At 38.3% G+C, this 24094-nt stretch overlaps 2 protein-coding genes across 2 annotated transcripts; one reads left to right on the top strand and one right to left on the bottom strand.

Annotated features, from left to right (window-relative positions):
* The first annotated feature begins 997 nt into the window (after positions 1-997).
* LOC149000952 (uncharacterized) lies at positions 998-18715 on the top strand. The gene is made up of 8 exons (XM_089139527.1): positions 998-2445; positions 6424-6523; positions 8008-8076; positions 14433-14547; positions 16102-16190; positions 16945-17006; positions 17128-17224; positions 18221-18715. The coding sequence occupies exons 1-8, from the start codon at positions 2084-2086 to the stop codon at positions 18275-18277; spliced, it is 951 nt and encodes a 316-aa protein (XP_088995653.1). The 5' UTR covers positions 998-2083; the 3' UTR covers positions 18278-18715.
* A 4040-nt stretch (positions 18716-22755) lies between these two features.
* Positions 22756-24094, bottom strand: PQL3 (PsbQ-like 3). Its single transcript, XM_089140424.1, has 2 exons — positions 23586-24094; positions 22756-23205 (listed from the first exon to the last, which is right to left on the bottom strand). The coding sequence occupies exons 1-2, from the start codon at positions 24024-24026 to the stop codon at positions 23110-23112; spliced, it is 537 nt and encodes a 178-aa protein (XP_088996550.1). The 5' UTR covers positions 24027-24094; the 3' UTR covers positions 22756-23109.

Raw genomic sequence — 24094 nt, 5'->3', positions numbered from 1 at the left:
ACCTTTGTATCGTGATTAGTTAGGTTTATATAACATTTCGAATATCACCTCGACTGTGCAATCTATATATAAAGCTAAGCAGCGCTTGGATTCAATCATCTCCTGCTCACTAGGGATTTAGCTCCGAAGATCTCGGAGTGCTCGATGGGACTCTAACTATTCTTTTGGCAACCAAGTCTTTTTTATTCCGCTGGACAAGTCAAGGGAGTAAGAGGGCATAACATTGCAACCAAAGAGAAGAAATAAGCCATACAGTTGAGTCTGAAATAGATTGGGCTTTCCGGACTATAAAGTCTGCTACAGTATTAGACTTCCAAGTAACATGATCAATGCTACAAGAAATGAAAAAAGTCTTTAGATGCCTTATGTCCCCACCATTGATGTAGAATGCACCAAAACTGAATTTGCAGAGGGATTGTTTAAGCACTTAACCAACTTTAAACAATTAGATTCGACCACAACTTCATCCAAGCCTTCACCTAAAGCATGTAATAAGCCCATTCTTAGTGTTAAGGCTTCACCCATAAATGTGTCTTGAAAAAGGGCCTGGGACTCTAAACCGGTCAATCTAAATTTGAGTTCTTTGCAAATAAGGCTTCTAGCTGAGCCGACCTTTTCCGGGTCATTCGGTGACCCATGTCCGGTCTGACCATATCACACGCAATTCCATTAACTGTCATAACCGTCGTTAGATGATTATTGGCACAACTTGGTGTCTTTTCCACTATTGGCGGTTGAAATTCATCTAATCCCCACTTGTCCTCTCAAGAATGTTGAAAAAGCAGAGCTTTTTCTTTTCTTGCTAGGGCTGGAAAGGAGCAATTCTGTAGTTTTCTTCAAAACTAGTGCTAGTAAGTGGTAATTAGAGCTGGATATGCAAGCAGCAATAAACTAAACAGCTTCCCAACAGCATGGGCGGTCAATCACTTGCAGAGAATAGAAAATGAGGAAAAAAAAAAATTAAATAACCCAAAACGAAAAAAGAAAGAAAAGTAGAGGTGGGAACTGGGCAGAGAGTTGTAATCCTAATCTCCCACAATAATTGGCATCAAATGCTTGTTGGGATTCGCACTGTTGCTGAATTCCAAAATCTCTCACCTCATGTATTTAAATCACTCATAGCTTTTGCTTCTCTGTTACTTGATTGGAGCTTTCAAGCATATTAAAGTAGAGAGAAGGAAAAGTTTGATAGAGAGAGTGACAGAGAGGGAGAGAGAAAAGGTGAGTTAACTAGGGTTTTCGGCAGAAAGTTGCACAGGAAGGGAAGGTTAAGCTTCTCACTACTCTCTTTCTAGTCTGAATCGTTTAGGGATCCGTTGTGGGTGTGCTTTGGAACAATGATGGATTCAAGGGGTCTTTTTTGAGGTCTGATTTCTGTCTGCAGAGTCTCATGCGGGGATTTGATGGTATTGGTGTCTGGGATTGAAGATGAAGCTTGTGAGTTGTTTTACGAGTTTTCGTGACTTAAGGTTGAATTTTTGGGTATCACTACGAGGACTTGCAGATTTTCTGTTAGTGGGTATTGATGTCCTGGTTGATCGGCAGCTGGGTGGTTTGAAGTATAGGTGAGAAAGGGAGGTGGGTTTACTGGATTAAGGAGTTGCTGAGCTGGAAGGAAATTCGTGTATCTCTCGTAATTTTGAATGAACTAAGGCAGGGGTATTCGGTTTCGGGATTTGGTGAGAATCTATTCTGGCATCTGGAGCATGTGGTTGCAATTCTTGGCCGCAGAGTGATTATTTGTAGTTTCTCTGCTGGTACCGAGACTTGAACTTTTACAAATTTGGAGCTTATACGATCGTTTGCAGGTGTCTGAACTGAAGATCTGTCTTAGCTTATTGCGTCTTTCAGCTTTGGGTTCGTGTGTAGCACGACTCAGTAACCTTGCGTCTTGCAATTATATATGGGTTTTTAGGTTGTTACTGGTTGTAGAATCCGTGCAATGGTTGGTTAAGCAAGAGATTAACTCTCTTGATTGTTTTCTGGCTTTAGCACTGAAATCTTTGGAAGTTGTTATTTGGGCAGTCGTAACTTTTAGCTGGTTGTGATATAGTAGAAGGTTTAGAGGCATATCAGGGTGAAAATGGCGGCTGATTCGAACATGGGCTTTCATCATGATTCATTTTGGCCTCCTGCTTTTAACAGGCATGCGATTTCATTTCAGTCCAGTGCGATAAACACTCCATCAGGAATGATTTCCTTAGGAAATTCTATTGGGATGAACGGTGCGCTCCCATTGGGAAGTTCTGCTGGGATGAATAGTACCTCTGGGATGATTCTGCCTGGTACTTCCAGTATGATAAATAGCAATGCTGGAATAACTGTGGCTACGAATTCCTCTAGTTCTTTTCTTCTTGATTCGGCGGCAGGTCTGAAGCATGATACAGGGTTAGCGGTTGTGTGGACCCCTGAAGAACAGTCGAAATTGGAGGAAGGTCTTGTAAAGTAAGTAGTTCGCTTCATGATTGTGTTGTAAGAGTTTCCTTTTCTCATTAGATTGCCAACTCGTGGAAGGTTTATGCGCACTTATTATGATAACTTGCTTGAAGTAATATGTTTCTTCCTTGCTATTTGTATTGGATAAATTTAATGCTTTCATTTGGTTGATGATGTCTTAGATCTGTCTGTTGTTTAATACTTGTTATCAATGGCATAATCTAGAAACTGATTCTAAAAGTGCAATGGTTTCGTGATGACTACTTTGGTTACTGTTTTTTTTCCTTCTGTTTTCTGTTTGCAAATGTACCTTTTTTTTTTTTTTTTTTTATAAGATATCATTTGTTGTTGAATGTAGATGGTTTCATCACATTATACATTATCATTGACTCCCCCCCCCCTTCCTTTTTCTCTATGATCAAGCTTTAGGGGCTGGTGAACACAAAACAATCAAAACCTTATCTTTTTTTTTGGGTTCGATCAGTATCACTTAAGTACTGCCTTCCTGCATCGTAGGAAAAAAATAGATAGACAAAAAGCTTGCTATTAGATTTTGGGACTTTAGAAAGTAGGTTGCTTCTGATGATAAAAAGTGGTAGCAGAAGTGCCAACTCTTTGCCAAGAGAGGGTTTGCTCATCCGCCTACCTGCCAAGAGGTGGCAGCAGCACAAAGACCTACCAAAACCTACGTAGATGAAACAGCAAGGTGTATGCAAAGAGGGATGATCTTCCTTGGAGATGCCAGCCTACTTAAAAGAATCCATGGGCTTGGTATGGTCCAAAGTAGAAAGTAGACCTTGTAGATAAGTGGGTTGGAAAAGCAGCATGTACATTTAGGGCGCGTTTGGTAATGGGCCAAGGAACTGTTTTTGGTGTTGTATCGTTATCAAAATGCCAAAAAGACCAAAAAGTGTTTGGCAAATTGGGTCGTTCTCTTGTTCTTAGGAAACAAATTAGTCCAACTTTTGTGCTTGAGAAGGCTTTTTGCAGAACAACTTTGACTTTTTTGGTCGTTATGAAAAATAATAGGCAAGTCTCAGAAGAAACAAAAAGGGATACTCGATGCAAATTTGATTCACTTATGACTTCCAACTCCTTCCCACCTTCGCAAAAAAAAAAGGGTCTTCTCAAGCGTTCATTTCATTCACTTGTGACTTCCAACTCCTTCCCACCTTTGCAAAAAAAAAAAAAAAAAGGGGTCTCCTCAAGCATTCATTTCATTCACTTGCAACTTCCAACTCCTTCCCACCTCGACACAAAAAAAAAGGGTGTCTCCTCAAGCGTTCCAAGCATAGGTTTTACCAAATGGTCAAAATTGTGCTTGAACCACCATTCTTTGATGAGAATATTAAAAAATGATTCTTGGATAGAACGGCATTCTCAGAAAAGACTGTTACCAAATGCATACTTAAGCAACCGGCTAGGTATAAACTTACCATGTATTCCATATTAGTTAGTTGACTTTGATTAGACCAGACCTACTTAGAGAAGGAAGTACCCATGAAGGTACGCCAGGTTGCAGATGTACCAACTGAAGAAGTGGAGTATATCATAGCTGAGTGCAATTATCAGTTAGCCAGCCCGCAAAAAATAGGGCTCTAAAATTTGCCCTAGATTCTTCTTTATGAATAAGAGCCTTTTTAATGGCTTCATATTCAGGTAGGCAACTTCTGGTTTGGGTCTAAGGAAAGTTGAAAGAGTTTGAGAAAGATCCACAAAACTCAATGACAGGACTTGCCAGTTGCCACAGCAAACTACATGTGACAGGACCTATGTTGTGATGGTAGCTCAATATGGGGTATATGGGCTGGTTAACGGTCATGGCAGAGCAGTGGATGACAGTGTTCAATGGCCTGCTTATTTAGGCGGTACAGAATGCCTATTAAGCTGTTGTAACATGTAGTTTATCTAGCTGGTTGCGAGCAATGACCTTTTAGCTTGTACAGGATTTGCCAGTAGTTAACTGTTAACTATAGATTGCGGGAGAGAGGATTTAGGGGCTGTTGCAGTAAGATGGTGGAGTCTCCTATGAACTTATTAATGCAGGGTTCAAGGAGGTCCAATAGAGTCATGCATTCAAGAAACCATCACTTCAAGAGCTTAATGAATTCACAGTTCAAGAGTTGCTGGTTGTATTCTTGTTGGTCAATAGAAGCTGAAGTGTTCATTTTTCCTTTTCTCAGATTGAAGGTTTGATTGAGTGTTCTAATTAAATTTTACTTAAACAAGGACAATTTTTTTTTAAAATTTTTCCAACAAGGGAGAGTTGATGCCAAATAAATCAGAGAAGTAATTTGTTTTAGTGGAATAATCCTTGGTTGGATTCTGTAAATGTTGAGTGGTCCGATGTGTTTTCGTTGTGTTAGGGCACTAATGAGCTCATAATATGGGTAGCAGCTAAAGCTTCCTTGGTGTATGCTTTTTGTTGATAATATTGTGTTGATAGATGAGACTCAAGTGGGGATTAATACCAAGTTAGAATCAAGGAGAGCAGCTTTGGAATCAAGAGGCTTTAAATTAAGTAGAACGAAGACAGTATATCTAGTTTGTAACTTTAGTCATGATCGGGCAGACGATGAGGTGGTGAAACTTGACGATAAGGAGATTCCTCAGAGTGATTCTTTTAGCTACCTTGGTTCAATCATGAATAAAAGAGGTGATATAACCAACGGGGGTTTGTCTAAGTGGTAAGCAGCTTGGTCCGCTTAAGCAAGTTCCGGTATCGAAACCTTGTGGATTGAAAAAATCCCCGCTGGGAGACTCACCCACCACAGCCAGGTGTGCAACCCGGGTCGAACACCGGATTAGTCAGGGCAAAGCCTTGGAACCGGGGTTGGCAACCAAAAAACAATAAAGAGGTGATATAGAGGATGATGTTTCCCAAAGAATTAAAATAGGGTGGATGAAGTGGAGAGGTGCGTCCGAGGTTTTGTGTGATTGATGATTCCATTAAAACTTAAAGAAAAATTCTATAGGATTGTCTTTCGACCTGCTATGTTGTACAGTGCAGAGTGTTGGGTTGTTAAAAAGAACCATATAGATAAACTTAGTGTAGCAGAAATGAGAATGCTAAGATGGATGAGTGGCAAAATTAGGATGGATAGGATAAGGAATGATCATATTAGAGTTGAGTTGGGAGTTGCTCCCATAAGTGATAAGCTTTGGAAAAGTCGTTTGAGGTGGCACGACCATGTTCAATGGGACCTATAAATACCAAGAAGTGATATAATCTAAATTGAAGGAACTAAAAGAGCTAGGGGTAGACCTAAGATAACCTTAAGAGAAGTGGTGATAAATGATATGCTTAGCTTAGGCCTTGTATCTAGCATGACCTCAACATAATTGATTGGAAGGCAAAAATCCATGTAGCCGACCCCATTTAATTGGGACAAGGCTTATTGTTGTTGTTGTTGTTGAGCTAAGGCTACCAGATTAGCTGAGAAAGATTAGGATTAGTTTAAAGTCTTCCTTTATGTTTAGCTAAGTTAGATCCTAGAGTCACTAAGAGTTTGTTGGAGCTTCGGCCGTTGTCTTTGTTGTTGTTGTCAGCTCAGTCAGATAGTCAACGCTCATAGTGTCTCTATGGTTGTATAAGATCTAGGCTGTTGAATTTCTCACCTAAGTTGACACATTGTCTTTCTATTTCTTTGGTTGCAACCTACTATTTATGCTACATCAACCTGCCTCACATCTAGTAGTTTAAAGAGTGCTAATTTTGTGGACTCGATTACTCTTCTTCCATGTCTCCTTGTGAAGAATCTTTAGATAGAGTTAATGGGTTGCTGACATTGAGTATCATGCTTTGTACTTTCAAGATTCAATGGTTTTTAGGCTGTAATGGCTTCAATTGGTTCATTGCTGGAAGATGGTCGTGGATTTTGTCTTCCATTCTGATATGGAACTCTCCAATTGACTGCTCATAAATGCGATGTTCTCTTTATTTCTCATAATTCAAGCAGAAGTTAATTCCATATCTGAAATTATTAGGTATGCTGATGAAGTGAGTATCATGAGGTACATCAAGATTGCAGCTACGCTTCGTGATAAGACTGTACGTGATGTTGCTTTGAGGTGTCGGTGGATGATGGTGAGCTTTCAACTTTTATGACTTTTGTCTCCATAAATCTCTACATGAAATGCCAGAGAGTGGTGTTGTGGCAGAACATGGTTTAACAAACAACTCATTCATGAGTTTCAGTTTTGTCATTTTAATAATGTAATCTGATCGGAATAAGATTTAGAGTCTATTTTTAGTGAGCTTTTGAGTTTCAAAATTGTTTTTAAGGAACAATTATACCATTATTGTTGGTAATGATTGTACAATTTTACTTCTTTTCCCTTTATTTCCCTTTGCAAACAAACAGAGGCAAGATAATCATGTGGGGTAATGATTATAGAAGTTTAACTTTAGGTTTGAACATCAGGTCTTTACTTTCTTTTGCAACCCCACAGAGCCAATATTTGTACTGTACTGGCTGACCATTTTAAGGCATGTTAAGCATGCTAAGAAACACATTTACTTGATGGCTTGCATTTATTCATGTTTTAGTATATATGGATTGCTTTATTAATCTGTTGTGTAATAATAAATTCAGAGTATGCATTTGAGCAACTCAAATATGATTCTGATCTGAGTTGGCATGAATCAGCCCCAAAAGAACCCTGGAATCGACCAAAAGTGTTCATGAACTGTAGAAGCAGAATTTTGTTCTGGTGGAGGATGATTGAGTCCAGAGTGTGGTGGAAAAAGTTCTCAGTTTTCAGGAGTGCTCATGAACAGGGAAAGCATATTTTATTTTTTAAAATTTTACTCTATTCTTTCAGATTTGATTATTGAGCACTTGTTCAACTGAAATTACTCTCTGAGCAGAACACCGTACTGGTGTGCCAAATGCAAATCTACTGACAATCTGCTCTGGGTATGCAAGAGATTAATGAAACTACTTCCAAAGAGTGCTACCAAATGCAGCCTAAACTACTCAACTTACCTCTTGAACTTCCATATTTCTGGCATTTATCACCCTTTCCTTCAGATCCTGTTACAGTTCAGAAATTGCTACAAGAGACTGGAGAATGCTTCTGAATTTTTGGGCTTGATTCTCATTAGTACCTAAAAATACTTTTGCATCTTCATATTGAAATATTTGCAGTAGTAAAAAGTTGGGTTATCTGTTATCATTCCACTTGACATAGTGTATAACAAATGGGTTAAATGTATTTTCACCAACAAAAGGATTTGCATATTTTAGAATTGATTAGTCCCTGTTTCTATACTTTTTTTTTTTTTTTTGGGGGGGGGGGGGGGCTTGGTGCAATGGTGAGGTTGTTCCATCATGATCAGTTGGTCATGGGTTTGAGTCTAGAAACAGTTTCTTTGCAAAATTAGGGGTATGGCTGCTGCATACATTCTTACCCTTCACAGACACTGCAGTGCCAGGTGCCTCGTGTACTGTTATACCCTTATTAATTGATTCTTGTATACTTAAATGCATCTGAACTGAATTTGTAAAGGTGTATGACTCATATTCTACTTAGTTATGTTCTAATACTTAAGTGCAAAATTATTCACAGAAGGAGAAAAGTGTGAAAAGAAGGAAACCAGAAGATCATTACACAGGAAAGAAGATGAAAGAGAGGAAGGTATGCTGCATGTGCATTGCTTTCTAAAGTTAATTATGTTTATCTCAGTGATCCTATACAATATCAGTTATTGTTATTATTATTTTGTTGGGGAACAACAGACTAATAATGGTAATCACACAAGTATATTGCAGTGTTTCTACTGCATTGTCTTTGGTAAATTTCGTGATTGTATTAAGTGTACCAGAATAAAAAGCATGTAAGCTCAGTCTAGGGAGAGTATCCCTCTACTTCACCAAGTAAACTGAAAACACTGAGAATAGATTAGTATAGCTAATATCACTGTGCACATGTTGTAGTTGAATTTTTAATCTCAAAGAGATAGCCACATGGGTTAGAAAAGAGAACTTCCAATGAACAAGAAATTGCTATCAAGGAATCTGAACAACCAATGCCTTCTAAGCTGATCTCATTGGAGAACTTCGTTTAGATCTATATTTTTATCTACAACACACAGTGGATCAATAATTAGCGGTGTTTCATCATGCTACTCTAAAGGGCTTGCTGAACCTTGATGATTTTATCAACTGATGGTTGTTAAAGCATCCTAGGGGACTTGAATCTTCCCTTTCCAATTGGGACCAAGAATTTAAAGATTGGTATTGGAACTTAAATCCTGTTAGATCTGGTTGGGAGTAGCTCCGATGCATGATAAGCTTCAAGAAAGTTGTTTGAGGTGACAGGCCATGTTCAGCAGAGGCCTCTAGATGCTCTAGTTTGGTGGGTTAATTTAATTCAGATCAAAACAACTAAAGAGCTAGGTAGAGCTAAAATGATCTTAGGAGAAAGTGAGGAAAGACATGCATAACTTGGGCCTTGTATTAAGTATGACCCCAAATAGAACTGAGTGGAGGGCGGTATCCATGTAGACTCTCCCATTTGGTTGGTATGCAGTTTCGATTTGTATCATATTTTTTAATTTTTTTTGAGACTAGTTTGCATAAAACTGAGACTTCCAGTGAATCAGCCAATCTGCAGTTTTTTGTGGGTAAAATCTAGCAATCTGGACTGTATCAGCCTGTCCAGTTAAACATATACTGCTTTATATTTCTAAAGCTAGTTGAAAACTTATTTGGACATGCTTTTTTTAATTAGATAAATATCTTATGTAGTCCTAGATTGATAGGCAATCAACTGGGTGCAAGTTCTTCCAATATCTTGTTCAGAAGTAACTCAAATGAGTAAGAAAGTTTTTATTGAGAATTTACTTATGGGGTCTGTGGGGTAAAATTGGTGAAATCTCAGATGGGATCCTAGATTTAGATAAAATTGTAATGATATTTGTTAGAATGATGTAGTGATAGAAGATAGAACCAAATGGGTTGATGAGAGCTTAGGAAACCAGCAATCTAAAAGGTGTATGGGGGATTCTTGACATAAGGTGATATGGTATGAAACCATAGAGTTGGGGACCTAAGGCTTATAGGTGTCAGAATGGGCTGAGACTTGGAGAATCATATGGTTGGATTTGGATGGCTAATTTGGAATGGAGTTTCTTCTTCTTCTTCTTCTTCTTCTTTTTTTTTTTTTTTTTTTTTTTTTTTTTATTTTTTTTTTTAGGATTTTACAGAGTATGAATAGAACTTGGTTTTTTAGGGTTAGGATGATGGGGATAGGTTGTAATTTGGCTTGAAGGCAGCAGGTGGTTTATATGTATGATGGTTAGAGTTTGGGACAGATCTGATGGTTAGATTAGTGTAAATCTGAGTTTGAATTGTAGGTTTCTTGGGGATTTAGAAAATTCAAAAGAATATAAAGAAGGTGATAGGGAAGGGAGACGGGCTGTTGGATGCAAGATTACCTTGATGGGAGAGCTTTATATGTGCTGTGGAGGAGATGGAATGGTGATGCAGGACCAGAAGCCTAGGGTTGCTACCCACGGCCAGCTGCCCGTGGCACTGCCAAGCAGCATGGTTCGACAGAAGGGGCATTTTTGTCTTTTTGGACAGTCAAATCAAGCCCAGCTGGGTCTAGTTACATTCAGAATTATATTAGGAGTCTAATTCTGTTTTTGGTTTGTTATCCATGTTGTGCTAATTAGAAGACCTATGTTAAATAGAAGTTCTATTAAACAGAAGTCCTTTCCAGATTTTTGTTTTTGAAGGTAAGTCCTAGTAGTCCTAGTTGGAGTCTTTCAATGAAGCCTATAAATACGCAGCCTAATGCTTGTAACAAATCGGTTTTGATGAATAAAATCATTGAAGGAGAGTTACAGCAAAAATCAAGGGATTGAGTAGGACTGTATGGTTTTTAAGGGCAGGGAATTCTTGCAGCAGCTTGTTTGGGTGTTTCACTTTCGTTCATTCTTCCTCCACAGCCCTTAAACTGGTAAGCCTCTTATCTTCCCCTCCATCGCACCTAGCCAAATCCCCTCCAACACCATTTGGTCCTTCTTCTTCCTCCCCAACACCCTAAATTCTAGAATTCCCAATCCCCAACCATCGAATTTTCTCCCCTTCTAGAATCACCACACCCTCACTTCTCCTAGCACTCGACTCCAAGTAGCAGCCCTATTCAACAACCCTAAGCCTGCAAACTCTAGTACACCCCCCCCCCAAAAAAAAAAAAAAAAAAAAAAAAAAAAACTCTAAAACCCCTAAACAGTTCATAATTCCCTAGCTAAAACCCTAATTTGCCTGCTATTCATCAAGAATCCTTGGTTTATTGGCCCTCATCCCAGTGAGGCTACGTCAAGTGGATTAATGTAGGTTGAATAGGGCGAACCTGTCTAGTTGAGTCCTCAACCAAAACAGGTTCTGGCTTGATTTCACCACGAAACCCCACCTTGGAGGTAAATTACCCAGGTTAAACTCCAATCTGAACTTTAGATCAGTAGTTCACTCAAAAGAGTGGCAGCATAGCTGAAGCAGGATACCAAATAATCAGCTTGTCCTTGTACTCTTCCCTCACGGGGGGGGGGGGGGTACAAATAGATGTTTAATCATCATGCCTTACAACTCATAATAGAACTAGGAAAGAAACTCCCAAGAAATAGGATGTAAAATCTTATTGGACCTGAGACTCCTACTAAGGACATGATTTGGGCACTTAAAACAACAAAAGGGGGAGGGGGGAGAAGAAGATTAAAAGAATGACTTTTGATAAGACCCTGCAGTTGTTCCCTAAATTCGATAAAAAAGTCCCCTGCAACTAGCTCAACTATTATGCTTCCAGCCTCACGCACGCACACTGAAAATGGAAAGGTAAAACAGAGCTTGAAGAAGAATACAAATAGGTCAACACTTCAACATTGAAATTGACGAACAACCATTGCCATTACAATACTTCCCCCAACCTGAATACCTAACTAATTGCTCCAACCTGAGAGTCTTCCTCTCCTTCCATGAAACCTTGCCCAAAAACGCCAATTCAATCCCCCCCCCCCCCCACACAAATACACTCCGCTTTATATACCCCCAACAAAATCCTAACAAGTCCTAACCAACTAATTCCCTTATTTGGAGTTGATCCCCTACAACTCCCTAGTACTCTACGCCTACAATACGCATCCCTCAATATTGGTGTCCTAACAACTTTAAATGCTATTCTGCGCTTGACTCAAAGTTGGCAGAATTTACTTAATTGCCACCCTAGCAAAAAATTAAAGCTACTTAGAAAAATTACAGGAATTTTGTTCTCACTGCATGTACCCATTATTTAGGTCCATTAAGTTGGCTGATTAAAAGGGAATCCCATTCAATGAAGGCCTAATAACTTACTAACCTAATCTTAGATGCCTATTCTTAGGATAAAGAGCCTAATTCGGTGCTAAATCTGCATCAGAATTGGTGCATAATGTCTTGATTTCTGTATCACTCTAATCTAATATACTTGAAATTTTTTATCGGTTATAGTTTTCTGATGTCGAGCATCAATACATATAGAGCCGGTGGACATTCAACAATTTTCAATGATAATACATGCATAGTTGCATACTCAATTTTTTTTCCTGTTTTTTCATTTATTTCATTCTCCACTTATTTCCTCTGGCATTTTTTTGAAATTTATGTTCCACGTGTAAGTCATAAAATCATCCCCACTTTGATGCAATTGGAGTGAAGAGTGAAGCCTATTTTGGTGTTAGGCCGATGGGATTGTTGTTAAGGGGTATAGTTATTATTGTAATATCTTTCATAATATTAGGTCCTACCTAGGAAAACGATAAATTTTCATCAGGGTAAAAAGTTTCGTGCCTACTTAGATGATGATTTGGCAAGTTGTGGTATGTGGGATAGGTAGGGCTGAACCCTAGTTTCAGATTTTACTCTACTTTGGTTTAAAAGAACAATATAGACTAAAAATTATGTTAAACAATAAGGTAAAAATCAACCTTTTTTTTATGAAGCCCATATTCTGATCAAGGTGTAGACTGTTATGATTTCTCTGTCAGATTAAGCTCAATGGTTAAAACAATGGAATCCGATTTTAATGCTGAACTTAATAGATTTTCAGTCGCAGCAGGTCAGAGGTTTGGATCAACTCAAAGCCTGGCTGAAGGTCACTGCTGGAAGGCCCTTTAGTACCGTCAAGTATGTGAAGAATCTGATGGATCGATTGCCCAGTACTGCAGATCTCGATTTTAGCAAAAGAGGCCACCAAGATAAACCACCAGGTTTATCTTGGTGGTCTCTTGCTGTGAGTTTGATTCCAGCATTAAGAGCACATGATTTAATAGATGACAATCCCTCTCAATCTAGGTTAAATCAAATTCCAGCATGCATGCAAATAGTTATGCTAAAAGTACTTGACAGAAGAAAAGGAACATAGAGAAGGGAATATGAATTTTGGTTATCTACGAGCTGGCCTAGATCAGAATCTCTTTAATCACCAGGGCTTTTCACTCCTCACTCAATCTCACAGCAGAGAAAGAAGCAAAGACGGTTCTCATTCATCAATGTCTAATAGCATTACATACATTCTATTTAAAATGTAGTGTCCCTACCCATGTAAGTGACTTGTCTACACACATGCATAGCAAATAGGAAACCTGAGGACAAGAAAAAAGGAACTCTTTTTGCTAGGTAAGGGAAGTAGACTGTAGATGTATAAAGTCAGTATTCTACCTCCAACCCTTAATTTAGGCCAATTAAAGTGGCCTATGGCAAAGAAAATCTAGCTAAAGGCCAACTTGTATAGTAAGGGGAGTTCTTGGAAATTCTAATCTACACTTTTTAATTGAGTCTTAAGTTTCAGTAAGTTCTTAGGAATTTCTGTTGTTGAAGAGTCAAGTTTGCAGACCATAGGTAGGTGTGAAATTATTAATTTTAGTTGTTCCTATTTTTCATAGACTAGGGTCTTATACTCTTGTGTATTGATTAAAATAATCCTTTACAGTGTTAGTGCAAGTGATGGAACAAGGAGTTATGTTTCTGTGCAAGTTCTGCACATTGTAAATTCTTTAGTTTTTTACTTCTAGTAGTTCCCATTCATAGATTAAAGCCGTTTTTTATTAATTGAAAATATCTATACAGCTTTAGTGCAAGTGATTTATTTATTTTTAGTAGAAGCTTTGCAAATGATGAGTGAGGATGTCTTTGCAAGTTGTGCTCATCATTTATTGCAAATTCTTTCCTGAATTCTTACCTGTTGGTAATGCATTTAAGCCCAAGTTAAAAGAATGATATTGGTCAATTAAGGAGGTAGAGAATGATTGATTAACTTAAACTGTCTTAAGTTCCATTTCTCTTTCTTTATATATTGGATAGATCTCTACTGGTTAATTATTAGTTGGTGGGTGGACAATTCCCTGCCTGTCTGTTTGCATGCACATCTATACTTGTGTACATCAATGTTTCCAGTTTTTTTTTTTTTGGTAGAAGAATTGATGGTTTGTCTTGTGATTTGGTGCATTTTCAATGTTGAAGTACTGGAGGTTTCCTTGTCTTGATTTCTGCCACTGGGTTAGAGAACTTCTTGTCCTGATATGTCTACAAAATTATATTTTAAACTTTTTTTTTGGGAGTCATAATGCTTTTTGTTCTTGTAACTGTTATTTGCGTGGGTCTTATCTTGTATACACATGTTTGTTTTTGAACATGAACAACATGCGGTGCAGGTAAAAGTAGAATTCTGGTGTTCAGGGCATTGTCAGTTGGAGAATTTTTGTCTTGACACACACACACTCAGAGTCATGGAGTTATGCAAGTTAGGGCATTGCTTGTACTTGTTCCTTCTTTTCACTTTTCCATTAGTTGATGGCCTTTATTAATGACATTCAGACATTTGTGGTATCACGACTCCTACCACACTTGAACCCTGTTCCTCCTGTGGTGTTTGACCTCAATTCTAATTTGGTAACATATTTAGGATTTAATTTAAATTGAAGAACTGGGATTCTAAAGAACATGCTTCTTCAGGAAAAGTTAGTGGAATCCTCATCAAAGGCTAGTTTATCTCCAGCTCCACCACAAAATATACAGGCACACCCTCTCATGATAGATCATATGGAGTGCAGCCGAACACAATGTGAAGGTTGGTTGCTTATATATTCTCATTATGCTAATACTTGCTATCTGTTTCTTTCTCGTAAGTTGTACTCTAATGTCCACATACAACTTATTTTTCTGGGAGAAATCCTTGTCACTAAGTTTTTGATGCGACTCATGTGACTATGCTACTCATGGAAACACTAGAACGACTTATTGCTTAATAATGGTAGAGATATTGCTTGGGCAGGCATGCGTAGAAACTAGAAAGGGTTCTGTATGTATTGAACCTCAACCTAAGACTATGATAAATCAATTGTAGAGTATATATAGTTGACTTAAATTTAATAGTCAATAATCTCTTGCTTTTCATTTTTCAAAAGAAATAATTCAGCATTCATTCATTTCAAGGAGATGATCCACATTCAGAATATAATTGGTCAACAGAATTCTGGTCTGATGATGCATACTTTGAAGCTGGCTCGAGCATGGGGTTATATTCTATGCCATGTCTGGCGCTGTAGATGCCTACTGTCTCAATTATGGACCACCCTCTGGATTAGACCCATACAATGAGTTCTTCTGGCCTTCCTTGTGTTTTTTTACTTGAAAAACATTATCCTTCTACACGCCTAAATCCCTGACCATTACTTATTGAAGATGTAGCTATTTGTAAGGGACTAGATGTGGTCTTTTAGAGGCCATAAAGCCATGGGGTTCATTTGTGTCCAATTGCAGGCTGCATGGGGCTGAGGACTTTTCAGTTTCTCAAGCCTGGATCTTTTTCAGGGGGTTTGCACTTGAAATTCCATCAGGCTCCTTACATATAAACATGTAGCCTTTTTATTTGTTCTTCAATTTCCTTCTTCCTTTTTTAATCTTTATATAAGCACAATTTCCAGCGCTGAATCTGGCAGCCTTGTATCTGCAATTTTTGACAGGTTTAAATATAGTTTTGAATTTTCTTTCCTTGTTTTTGGCATGTTGGTCAGAGGGGAAGAAAATTCAATGTTTGAATTTTCGCAATAATTATTATGTTACAAACAAACAGATAAAAAAATATTTTGAAAATGCCAATTATTTCAATCTGAATGTGACTAGCATTTGAGGAACCTTTTCAGGATAATATTCCTGTACCACTCTCTACAAAGTACAAAGTAGTACACTTTTGTTTCTGACATGTCATAGAAATTCAATTCCATGGATCTGAATAGTTTCTTTCTCCTTGTTTTGTTTTATAATTTCTGAACCCTGATCTTACTTAATCCTTATAGGCATTACCTTTGGTTTCTTTGTTTGTAATGTGACATGAGACTTGCTATTTTGGTAGATGTTGTAGTGTTAAGTATTTTGGTTAATTAGTATTTTTTTGTCTTAATTTGTTCATCTCCAAATGTGGTTGTTTTCTTGAAAGTCCCATTGTTTTGTGGATTCTGAACTGGCACTCTACTGTTTCACTCAAAAATAGAATTTGTCATATCAGTGAGGTTGATGTATTTCTTTTGTTTTTTGTCCTCATATTATATTGTGATTTTTTCCCCAAAGTCTTGGACTGATAAACGTTCTTCCTCCAACCCCCTGCCTTTGTTCTGTTTATTAGTCCCTGCAGTTGGTGGCATTACCAGGCAACTCTTGGATGAGAATGTTCGGGTTTTCAGCGAAATTTCTACCAATCTTTTAAGATTCAAGGTGAGTAGCTTAGCTCCTATTTAACTTGATGGAGATAACTCTTGGTTTTACTGTTTTAAAAGATTTGAGTTTTGAGTTTTGACAATATGGCTTTAATTATAACTCGAAGAAAGTAGGGGTTAGCTTTAACATGAAGCTTCTTTTGTGTCACGTGACTTCACTGTATTATGATATTATCCACCACTGTCGAGTTATGAAGCTTCATGACATTTTTGAAAGTAATCCTAGGTCACATGCCTTGTAAGTCCAGTTGAGAGGAAAAAGGTGGAGAAGAGCTCTGCAGGTTGGGAGTTGTAATATGTATCAAAATTCAAATAATAATGAATCAAAAGGAAAATACTTTCTACCCACAATGCAATCAGTCTAACATTTTTAGAAGAATATGTGTGTGTGTGAGTTTGGGCCTGATAGCCTGAAACTTGGGCTTGTGTACATCTATGTGCCCACTTGTGATGTTCATTAATAATTAAACTCTCATTCACAGGAAAATGGAAGAGAATATTGGAAAAAATATCTGATAGTTGTCCTACTTGTCTGACAATATTCCTTTTTATTTAGTCACTGAAGTGTTGTCCAAACGTCATGAACTTTGGTGCAAATGGTAGAACAGTTTCATGCCATGCTTCTGCCTTATGAAGATATTCCTGTGTCTATTTAGTATTTACAAAAGACTACTTGCTTTTTGCGTTGAAACTCATCGCTATTATAGTGATGCCAAAGGCTTTTTATTGGATCTGTCTGTTCCTTCAATCAGATACAGGATAACATAGACCTCTTCTGTCGCACAAGAAACAACATTGCAGCCATATTGAACGAGTATGTTGACATGTTTCACATTGTCCATTTGATTGTGGACTTCTGTACCCTATTTAGTTCATTTTTGGTATTACTGTTCTCAAATTTGAGTTTGAAAATATAATTTCTATAATATATGCAGTATGAAAGAGATGCCAGGGATCATGAGCCAGATGCCACCGTTGCCTGTAGCAATCAATGAGGAAATGGCAAATAGCATTCTACCAAATACGTTTGAGGTATACTGAATCCACTAATTTTTTTTCACTTCATTCTATTCTTGGTAGTTTCTATTAGAAATTTTAGATCAAAATACTGAATTGACATTAACGGGAACTGGGTAGAACACAGATTGGGTATGCTATAGAACTTGAGGCCCCTTGATATGTGTGCTTTGTTTCTGTGACTGACATGATGTTGTCCTGTAGCATATGAGTGAATATTACTTCGGAAGGGAAAAACCTCTCTCATCCATTTGAGTCCTAAAAATTTCCTGTTCAAGAAACAGGTTTAGATTGAAGAAAAGATTTCAAGTCATAGGTGTGCCTAGACAACATTTATCTCGATTGTGTTAATCGTCTCTTCAAGTCATAGAATCTCTTTCAATTCCTGCACTTCATACGATTCGTATTTCAAAATCAGGTCATTAGTTTCTTACAATCATTTGACCTGTTAAGTCAAAGGTTGGATTTTGTTCGAATTTTTAGAATAACTTGAATATCAAGAAAACATCAAAATTAAATAATTGACTTCTCCAAGGTGCTTTTCAGAGTTCACCCTTTTGTTTGAATGCATGAATTTGAACCTTGAATGGTGAGTCTGCCTGGTGTGCGCATTGCACTGGTAAAGCTGTTGAGTATTATCATTAGAACTTTGAATTTCTCCACTGTGTACCCTGCATACTCGAGCATTCTCCAGCTGACTGACATTAAAGGTGTTGGGAGGTGGATTTTTTTCCCAGTTTTTATTGATGGGTAATAATTATTAATTAGTATCTGGCATGCTTTGTTGTTTCTTTATCTTGCATTATATGATAGTGGTTCTGAACTCTGTCCAACATTGTTTCTGGTTGATCCAGTGTTGAATTAGCACTTCACTCGTTTTTTTTGGTGGGTTAAATGCTTGAACCATTATGGCCAAGTCCATTTCTGCAGCTTTGCTTTTCAAAGTCCTCTGGTAGATTACACAGTTCGATTGGAAGTGATGCTGCCTATTTGTTGTTGTGTACTTGACAGGCCTCCATGTTCAGATCGTCTAGAGGGATCCATCTGAAGCAAGAACCAGGATGTTGATGAGGAACAGTGGAGTGTAATGTGGGGTCTTTCTGCCCCGTGTAAGTACAAAAATTTTCTTCTGTAAATGCATAAAATGTAGGAGCTCTTTCTTCATTTCTGTACACATACATCACACACCCTTCATGGGTCCCAGCAAGAGGAAATGGTCCCCACTCCCCAGGAAGAGAATTTTGTAGAGATCCCTTTTTTGGAATCTGAAAAACCTTTACCAGCAACTGATTCAAGCACCAGAAAATAAAAGAAGTCTGTGTTGTCATCTCTCCTGGCTCCCAAGTAGAGAGTCTACTAGGAACCTACCTTGTAAGCAAATACTCTTGATTCAAACTCTGTATAATACTGAGATAGGTTACCTAATGTATATTATTGGTGCTTGCAAAGCAATTTAGACTATTTCCCCCTCCCCTTCTGATGGGTAGCTGGGTACTTAAATTTGAAATGCGTTTTCATTGTTCTTAGCAATGAAATATTTTGGCAAGGATTTTCACTCCATCTTTGCCTTCTGAGATTGTTGCTGTCCCTTGGGATCTTTTTGAAGATATCTCATGGGTGATGGGTTAAAGTCTGATCTTGCCATTTTGACAAATTGCTAAGTGATTTGCTTGTTTTGCTGAGTTGGGTTGGTTGGGGAAGTGCTTTTCCTTGGTCTCTTCTTGCGTCTATTGTGATAAGAAATCTGGCCCAAAACTTCAACACCCCCACCCCCTCCAACCCAAAAAGAAGATGGTTTTGACGAAATATTTATAGGGCAATGGATTTTTTAAACCCTGATCTTTGACCCTGAATATTCCTGTTTGATTTATCGTTGATCTCTCAAATACTCAACCTTGACCGTGATCTTGATCACAGAATATACGTGTCCATAATTTCATATTGTTTGTTGACATTTATTGATTAGGATTGGACAAAGATCAAACATTCAATTTTAACCCTAATCTAGCATCAGAGTATTTTTGGCAGCTTTGAAGTAAGAATTTAAGCCAAACTATTATAAATGTGCTTATCTCATCAGATCGACTAGATATTTAATTGAAGCTTGCATTTAATTATTTTCTCTTTGGCTCCACAAGTATTTAACAGTTATAGTCTGGCTGAAATATCATCTAGGATCAACAATGTTTTGATAGCACCATGCTTGATGAAGTCAATGCTTGGATGAAAACCCTTAATGTCTACGGATGGGTAGAGAGAGAAATTAGCTTTTTTTAGATGTCACCATGCTTGATGAAGTGTAGAAGTTACTGGGTACACGGATTAAGAAGGAAATTTTCTAAAATTTACAAAAATACCATCAAAGGTGGATGCATATGTATAATACAAAAAAAAAAATATATTTTTGCAAAAATACAGTGAAAGTGTATCCTTTGCTGACATTTCCAAGAAAAACTCAAGTACTTCAGACAGTCTTAATGTATAATTTGGGCTTTTCTTTTCAACAATCACCAGAGAGGTGGCACACACGCTAATCCAGAAATAAGAGCTTTGCCTTCTCTCTCTCCTTTTTTGTAAAACAATTAGTGTTGATTCAGAAACGCGTAGCAACTCACAACAATTTGAGTAATAATATGGTTTACCAAAGGAATTTGTTTTGATTTGAGAGGGGGATGAGGCTCACATGGGGCCCAATGAGATTTTCATTTTGCATTTTTCACAATACTTATAGGTTGGCCCCACCGTCTATTGGGTGTTTTAAAACCATTAGAAGAACGCATTGTGCATTGTTCTTTCTTGAACGGGAGATGATTGAGCCGCATTATATCTCTGAAAAGATGAATGGAAGAATGAAGGTCGGCAAGACTAGGTCATTAGAGAGAAGAGTAGCAAGAGTTGGATGGTGTTGGTTTGAAATTCGAACAATGTCCTATTCTTTTATCAAGCTCGGGGCTTCAAATTAAGGTAAGCTTTTTTGTAAATTTAAAACCCTTTAACATAAGTCTTATTCGAACTGTTGAATCTAATCAAGCTACGTGTAGGAATTCTAACGTCCGCATAGGCATAAACAAAAATCCAGCCATATATATATAACAAGAAAAAGAAAGATGCATAACTTACTAGTTAGCTTCTACTATTAAAAAAAATTTACTAGCGAGCTGAAGAAAATTTATATAGCGGCGCTGCTCCAGCCGTCCATGACAAAAATTCAAAATTGGTCTTCAGTTAATCTGGACCATTAATGTAAACAGTCCAGATCAAGTGAATGAATGTTGAATAGCTTCTGTGAAGTGCTTGCAGCGCTTGGAGCAGCATTGCTCTCAAGCAAGAGGGAACCTCCACTGAACTACAACTTTTTCGGGTGGACTATGAAGGAAACAGCACAAATTTAAGAGTGGTTTACAGAAAATTATCAATACTTCTTATATAGAAAACCCTAAATATTATATACTAATTAATACGTATTAATCTCCATTCAAGTGCGTACATGGAGTTGATCTTTTCCCTAACGGCCGCCGCCACCTACACCTCCAGTGCCACCGCCACCGCCACCACCAAGTGTCCACCTCCAGCACCTCCACCAAGTGCTCTCCCTGCACCAGCACCACCTCCAAGTCTTCCTCCACCACCTCTAACAGTACCAATAAGTCCTCCGCCTACACCACCCCCAGCTCCTCCCCCTGCAGCTCCACCTCCACCTTCAAGTCTTCCTCCAGTGCCACTGTCAGCACCTCTACCAGCTCCACCCCCTAGCCCTCCTACACCAGTACCTCCCCCAACTCCTCCATGCCATCACCAGCACCTCCACCAAGTCCTCCCCTTGCATCAGGTCCACCCCCACCACCAACTCCTCCTTCTGCTCCACCACCACCACCAAGTCCTCCTCCTGGACCAGCTCCAGCTCCACCACCAACACCAACTTCTCCTCTTGCACCACCACCACCACCACCACCACCACCACGACCTCCACCTGCACCTCCGCCTCGAAAAACATACTGCCGTCTCCAAATATACCGCCGTCTTCGCAGTTGCCCCATAAGGACCCGACCAGTCATATACCTCAAAGCAAAGTCCATCGCCCTGAATACCACAAGCAAAAGAATTAGAATGAACAGGACGGTGGAATCCATGTATGAAGCACTTGGTGGCAGATGGTCAGCTGTTTCACTCAGTCTTCTTTCATTTTGATTAATGCATCCTTGGCATGGCATGGCATGGCATTGTGCTTGTGAATATAAAGGGGAAGCCATAAGGCTGGTGGCACTGGTTGACAGAAAAGCTTGCATGGTCCACCCCCTACCTACTTTTTATCACTGTAATTTTTTAGGATGAATTAATGGGAAAATTAACTTCGAATGCATTTACTTGTAAGTAGTGTTCTAGGAAATAAGTACATGCATTAGAGACTTAATATATGCCATATGCATGAGAGGCCAAGGAACTTATGAACCCATATATTAATTTTTCTTTACTTTGTTCTATTCTTGGATATATAGGTGTTCTTTTCAAAATTCCAGATCAAAATACTGGATTGCCATTAACAGGAACTGGGTAGAACTCAAATTGGGTATGCTGTAGAACTGAGCCCCTTGATATTGGGCTATAGCACATGGGTGAATATTACATTAGAAGGGGAAAAAACCCTTTCTCGATCATCCATTTGAATTCCAAAAATTTCCAGTTGAAGAAACAGGTTTGGGCTGAAGAAAATACCTATTTCAAGTCATAAGTGGTGTGCCTAGACAACAGTTATGTCGATGGTGTTAATCGTCTCTTCTAAAGTCCTAGAACCACTTTCCATTCCTGCACTTCCTACAATTCGCATTTCAAAATCAGGTCATTTGTTTCTTACTTTCAAATTATGTCTGAATAGGGTAGAATAGCTTGAAAATCAAGAAAACATCAAAATTAAATACCTGAGTTCTCCAAGGTGCTTTTCAGATTCTTGTTATTTTTTTTTTGGTAATGATGCTTCCACAGATTTGACTGTTGAACTATTCCAAACACTCCTAAGACAATCCCACATCCATTGATGAGTGAACCTGAACCATCTCTATTTTCTAGAATAATATCTATATGCGATTTTGGTCTTTAAAGATATGGAGGAGATATGCTACAGAGTTCAATGTTAGAAAGCAGCTTTGGTTTCATACTTGGAATGGTTGACAAGGACAGTTAACCTCCTACTTGCCATGCACTTGAAAAGCTTCCACATTTCCATTAGCAGAAACTGTATTCTTTAATTACTTCAATGGCTATTTTCAATTGCCAGCTTTAAAACAAACTTTATCTTCTTCCTGTAAGGGTTTAACACCAAAAGCCTTTTCTTTTGTGTTCAATCTGTGATAGTCAGAGCTCCTCTGTTGTGTTCAATACTTCAATATATAAGTGCCAGCTTCAATTTACAATGGCTGATCGATGTATTTTAAAACCCTGATCAATCTATAATTGCTTTCTCTCTCTCTCTCTCTCTCTCTCTCTCTCTCTCTCTCTCTCTCTCTCTCTCTCTCTCTCTCTCTCTCTCTCTCTCTCTCTCTCTCTACATTGAGACATCCTAGTAAAGGTAAGGCAAAGCCAAGTGACTGTATGTGGGACCTTGGAGTCATGGGTGAGTCAAAGAGAAGTGGTGTTGATTGTTTCTCCGGTAAGAATTACTGTCGATTCAGAAACACATCTTCCTTCCTTGTGCTTAATTTCTTTCTGTCCCTCTTGTTTCCACACTTCTTCTCTTTCTTCAACCCTTCACACCTACATAGACAGGTACCCACTGCAAGAGAGCTAAGGAATTCAACTCCTCTCCATGGAGGAGAGAGAGAAACCCAAGAATGTGATTTATACATTCTAATAATAATGGAAAGCATTTAATTATCTTTCCATTGGCTTCCACAAGTATTTAACAGTTATAGTCTAGATAAAATATCATCAAGGGTCACAACAATGTTTTGATAGCACTCCAGGACATGTGTCATATCCTTACTCCTTGCTGCATAATCCAGCTGCAAAAATAACAATGAGATGAAAACCCTTAATGTCTATGGATGGTTAGAGAGAGAAACTATGTTATTTAGATGTCACCATGCATGGTGAAGTGTAGAAGTTACTAGGTACATGGGTCAAGAAGGAAATTTACTAAATTTACAAAAACAAAAAAAAAAAAACCACCATACCATCAACCGTAGATGCATATATGATACAAAATTGAGATATCTTTGTAATTATGGCTACTTCCAGTGCTGAACCAGTCAGACCGAAAATTTTTAAACCCAGACGAACCAAAAGAGATGGTTTTGAAAATTCAGATAATGGGGCTTGAAAATTCTGGCCACAAATTCCCATCTAACATCTAGAAGCCTATAAGGATTGTTGATAGTCTTACCTCTGTAACATTATTGAAGAGATTGGAATAGAGCTTCCTCAGCAGAGGCCTTTCATTTCCTGGTCTGGCTTGGATTAATGTGTAGATGTCCTGTTTCAGTTTCCCAGAACTCTTCCTGAGATCTTTCTGTGCTGCTTCCCACGCTTCCAAATCTATCAGAGCCTTCACTCTTAGCAGGTCTCGAGCATGGCCTCTAATTTCACTCTTTGCTTCTTCAGGAGTTTGGTCAGGAGCTACCAATCTAAAATCAAAGGCATAAGCTTGTTTTGGGTTCAAAATTGTTTCTTTTGCTAAGAGAATTGTAGAAATGCTTGCTATTGTTGCTTTTCTTCTGCTGATGCTATTGGCTTGGAGTTGAATTCTGGGATTAGTGTTGAACTCGTTTGATAGTTTCAGAGATGATTGGGTGTAGGGCATTAAGGTTCTTAGTATTGAAGCCATCCTCTTGTGTTCTTCGTGGGTTCTTACTCTTTTTCAACAGGGATTGCTGGTTGTGATGAGTGGTTGTG

The sequence above is a fragment of the Hakea prostrata genome, chromosome 11 (assembly GCF_041222555.1).
Source record: "Hakea prostrata isolate BN-2017 chromosome 11, UWA_Hpros_2, whole genome shotgun sequence".
NCBI lineage: Eukaryota > Viridiplantae > Streptophyta > Magnoliopsida > Proteales > Proteaceae > Hakea > Hakea prostrata.
Note: the sequence above shows the minus strand (reverse complement) of the source record. Positions and strands in the feature narration are given on the sequence as shown.

Excerpts from the sequence above, each read along its gene's own strand:
- LOC149000952 (XM_089139527.1), top strand. The coding sequence starts at position 2,084 with ATGGCGGCTGATTCGAACATGGGCTTTCATCATGATTCATTTTGGCCT. Across the intron at positions 2,446-6,423 it reads TTGGAGGAAGGTCTTGTAAA|GTATGCTGATGAAGTGAGTA; the intron begins GTAAGTAGTTCG and ends TGAAATTATTAG. Across the intron at positions 6,524-8,007 it reads TGAGGTGTCGGTGGATGATG|AAGGAGAAAAGTGTGAAAAG; the intron begins GTGAGCTTTCAA and ends AATTATTCACAG.
- PQL3 (XM_089140424.1), bottom strand. The coding sequence starts at position 24,026 with ATGGCTTCAATACTAAGAACCTTAATGCCCTACACCCAATCATCTCTG. Across the intron at positions 23,206-23,585 it reads TCTTCAATAATGTTACAGAG|CTGGATTATGCAGCAAGGAG; the intron begins GTAAGACTATCA and ends TTATTTTTGCAG.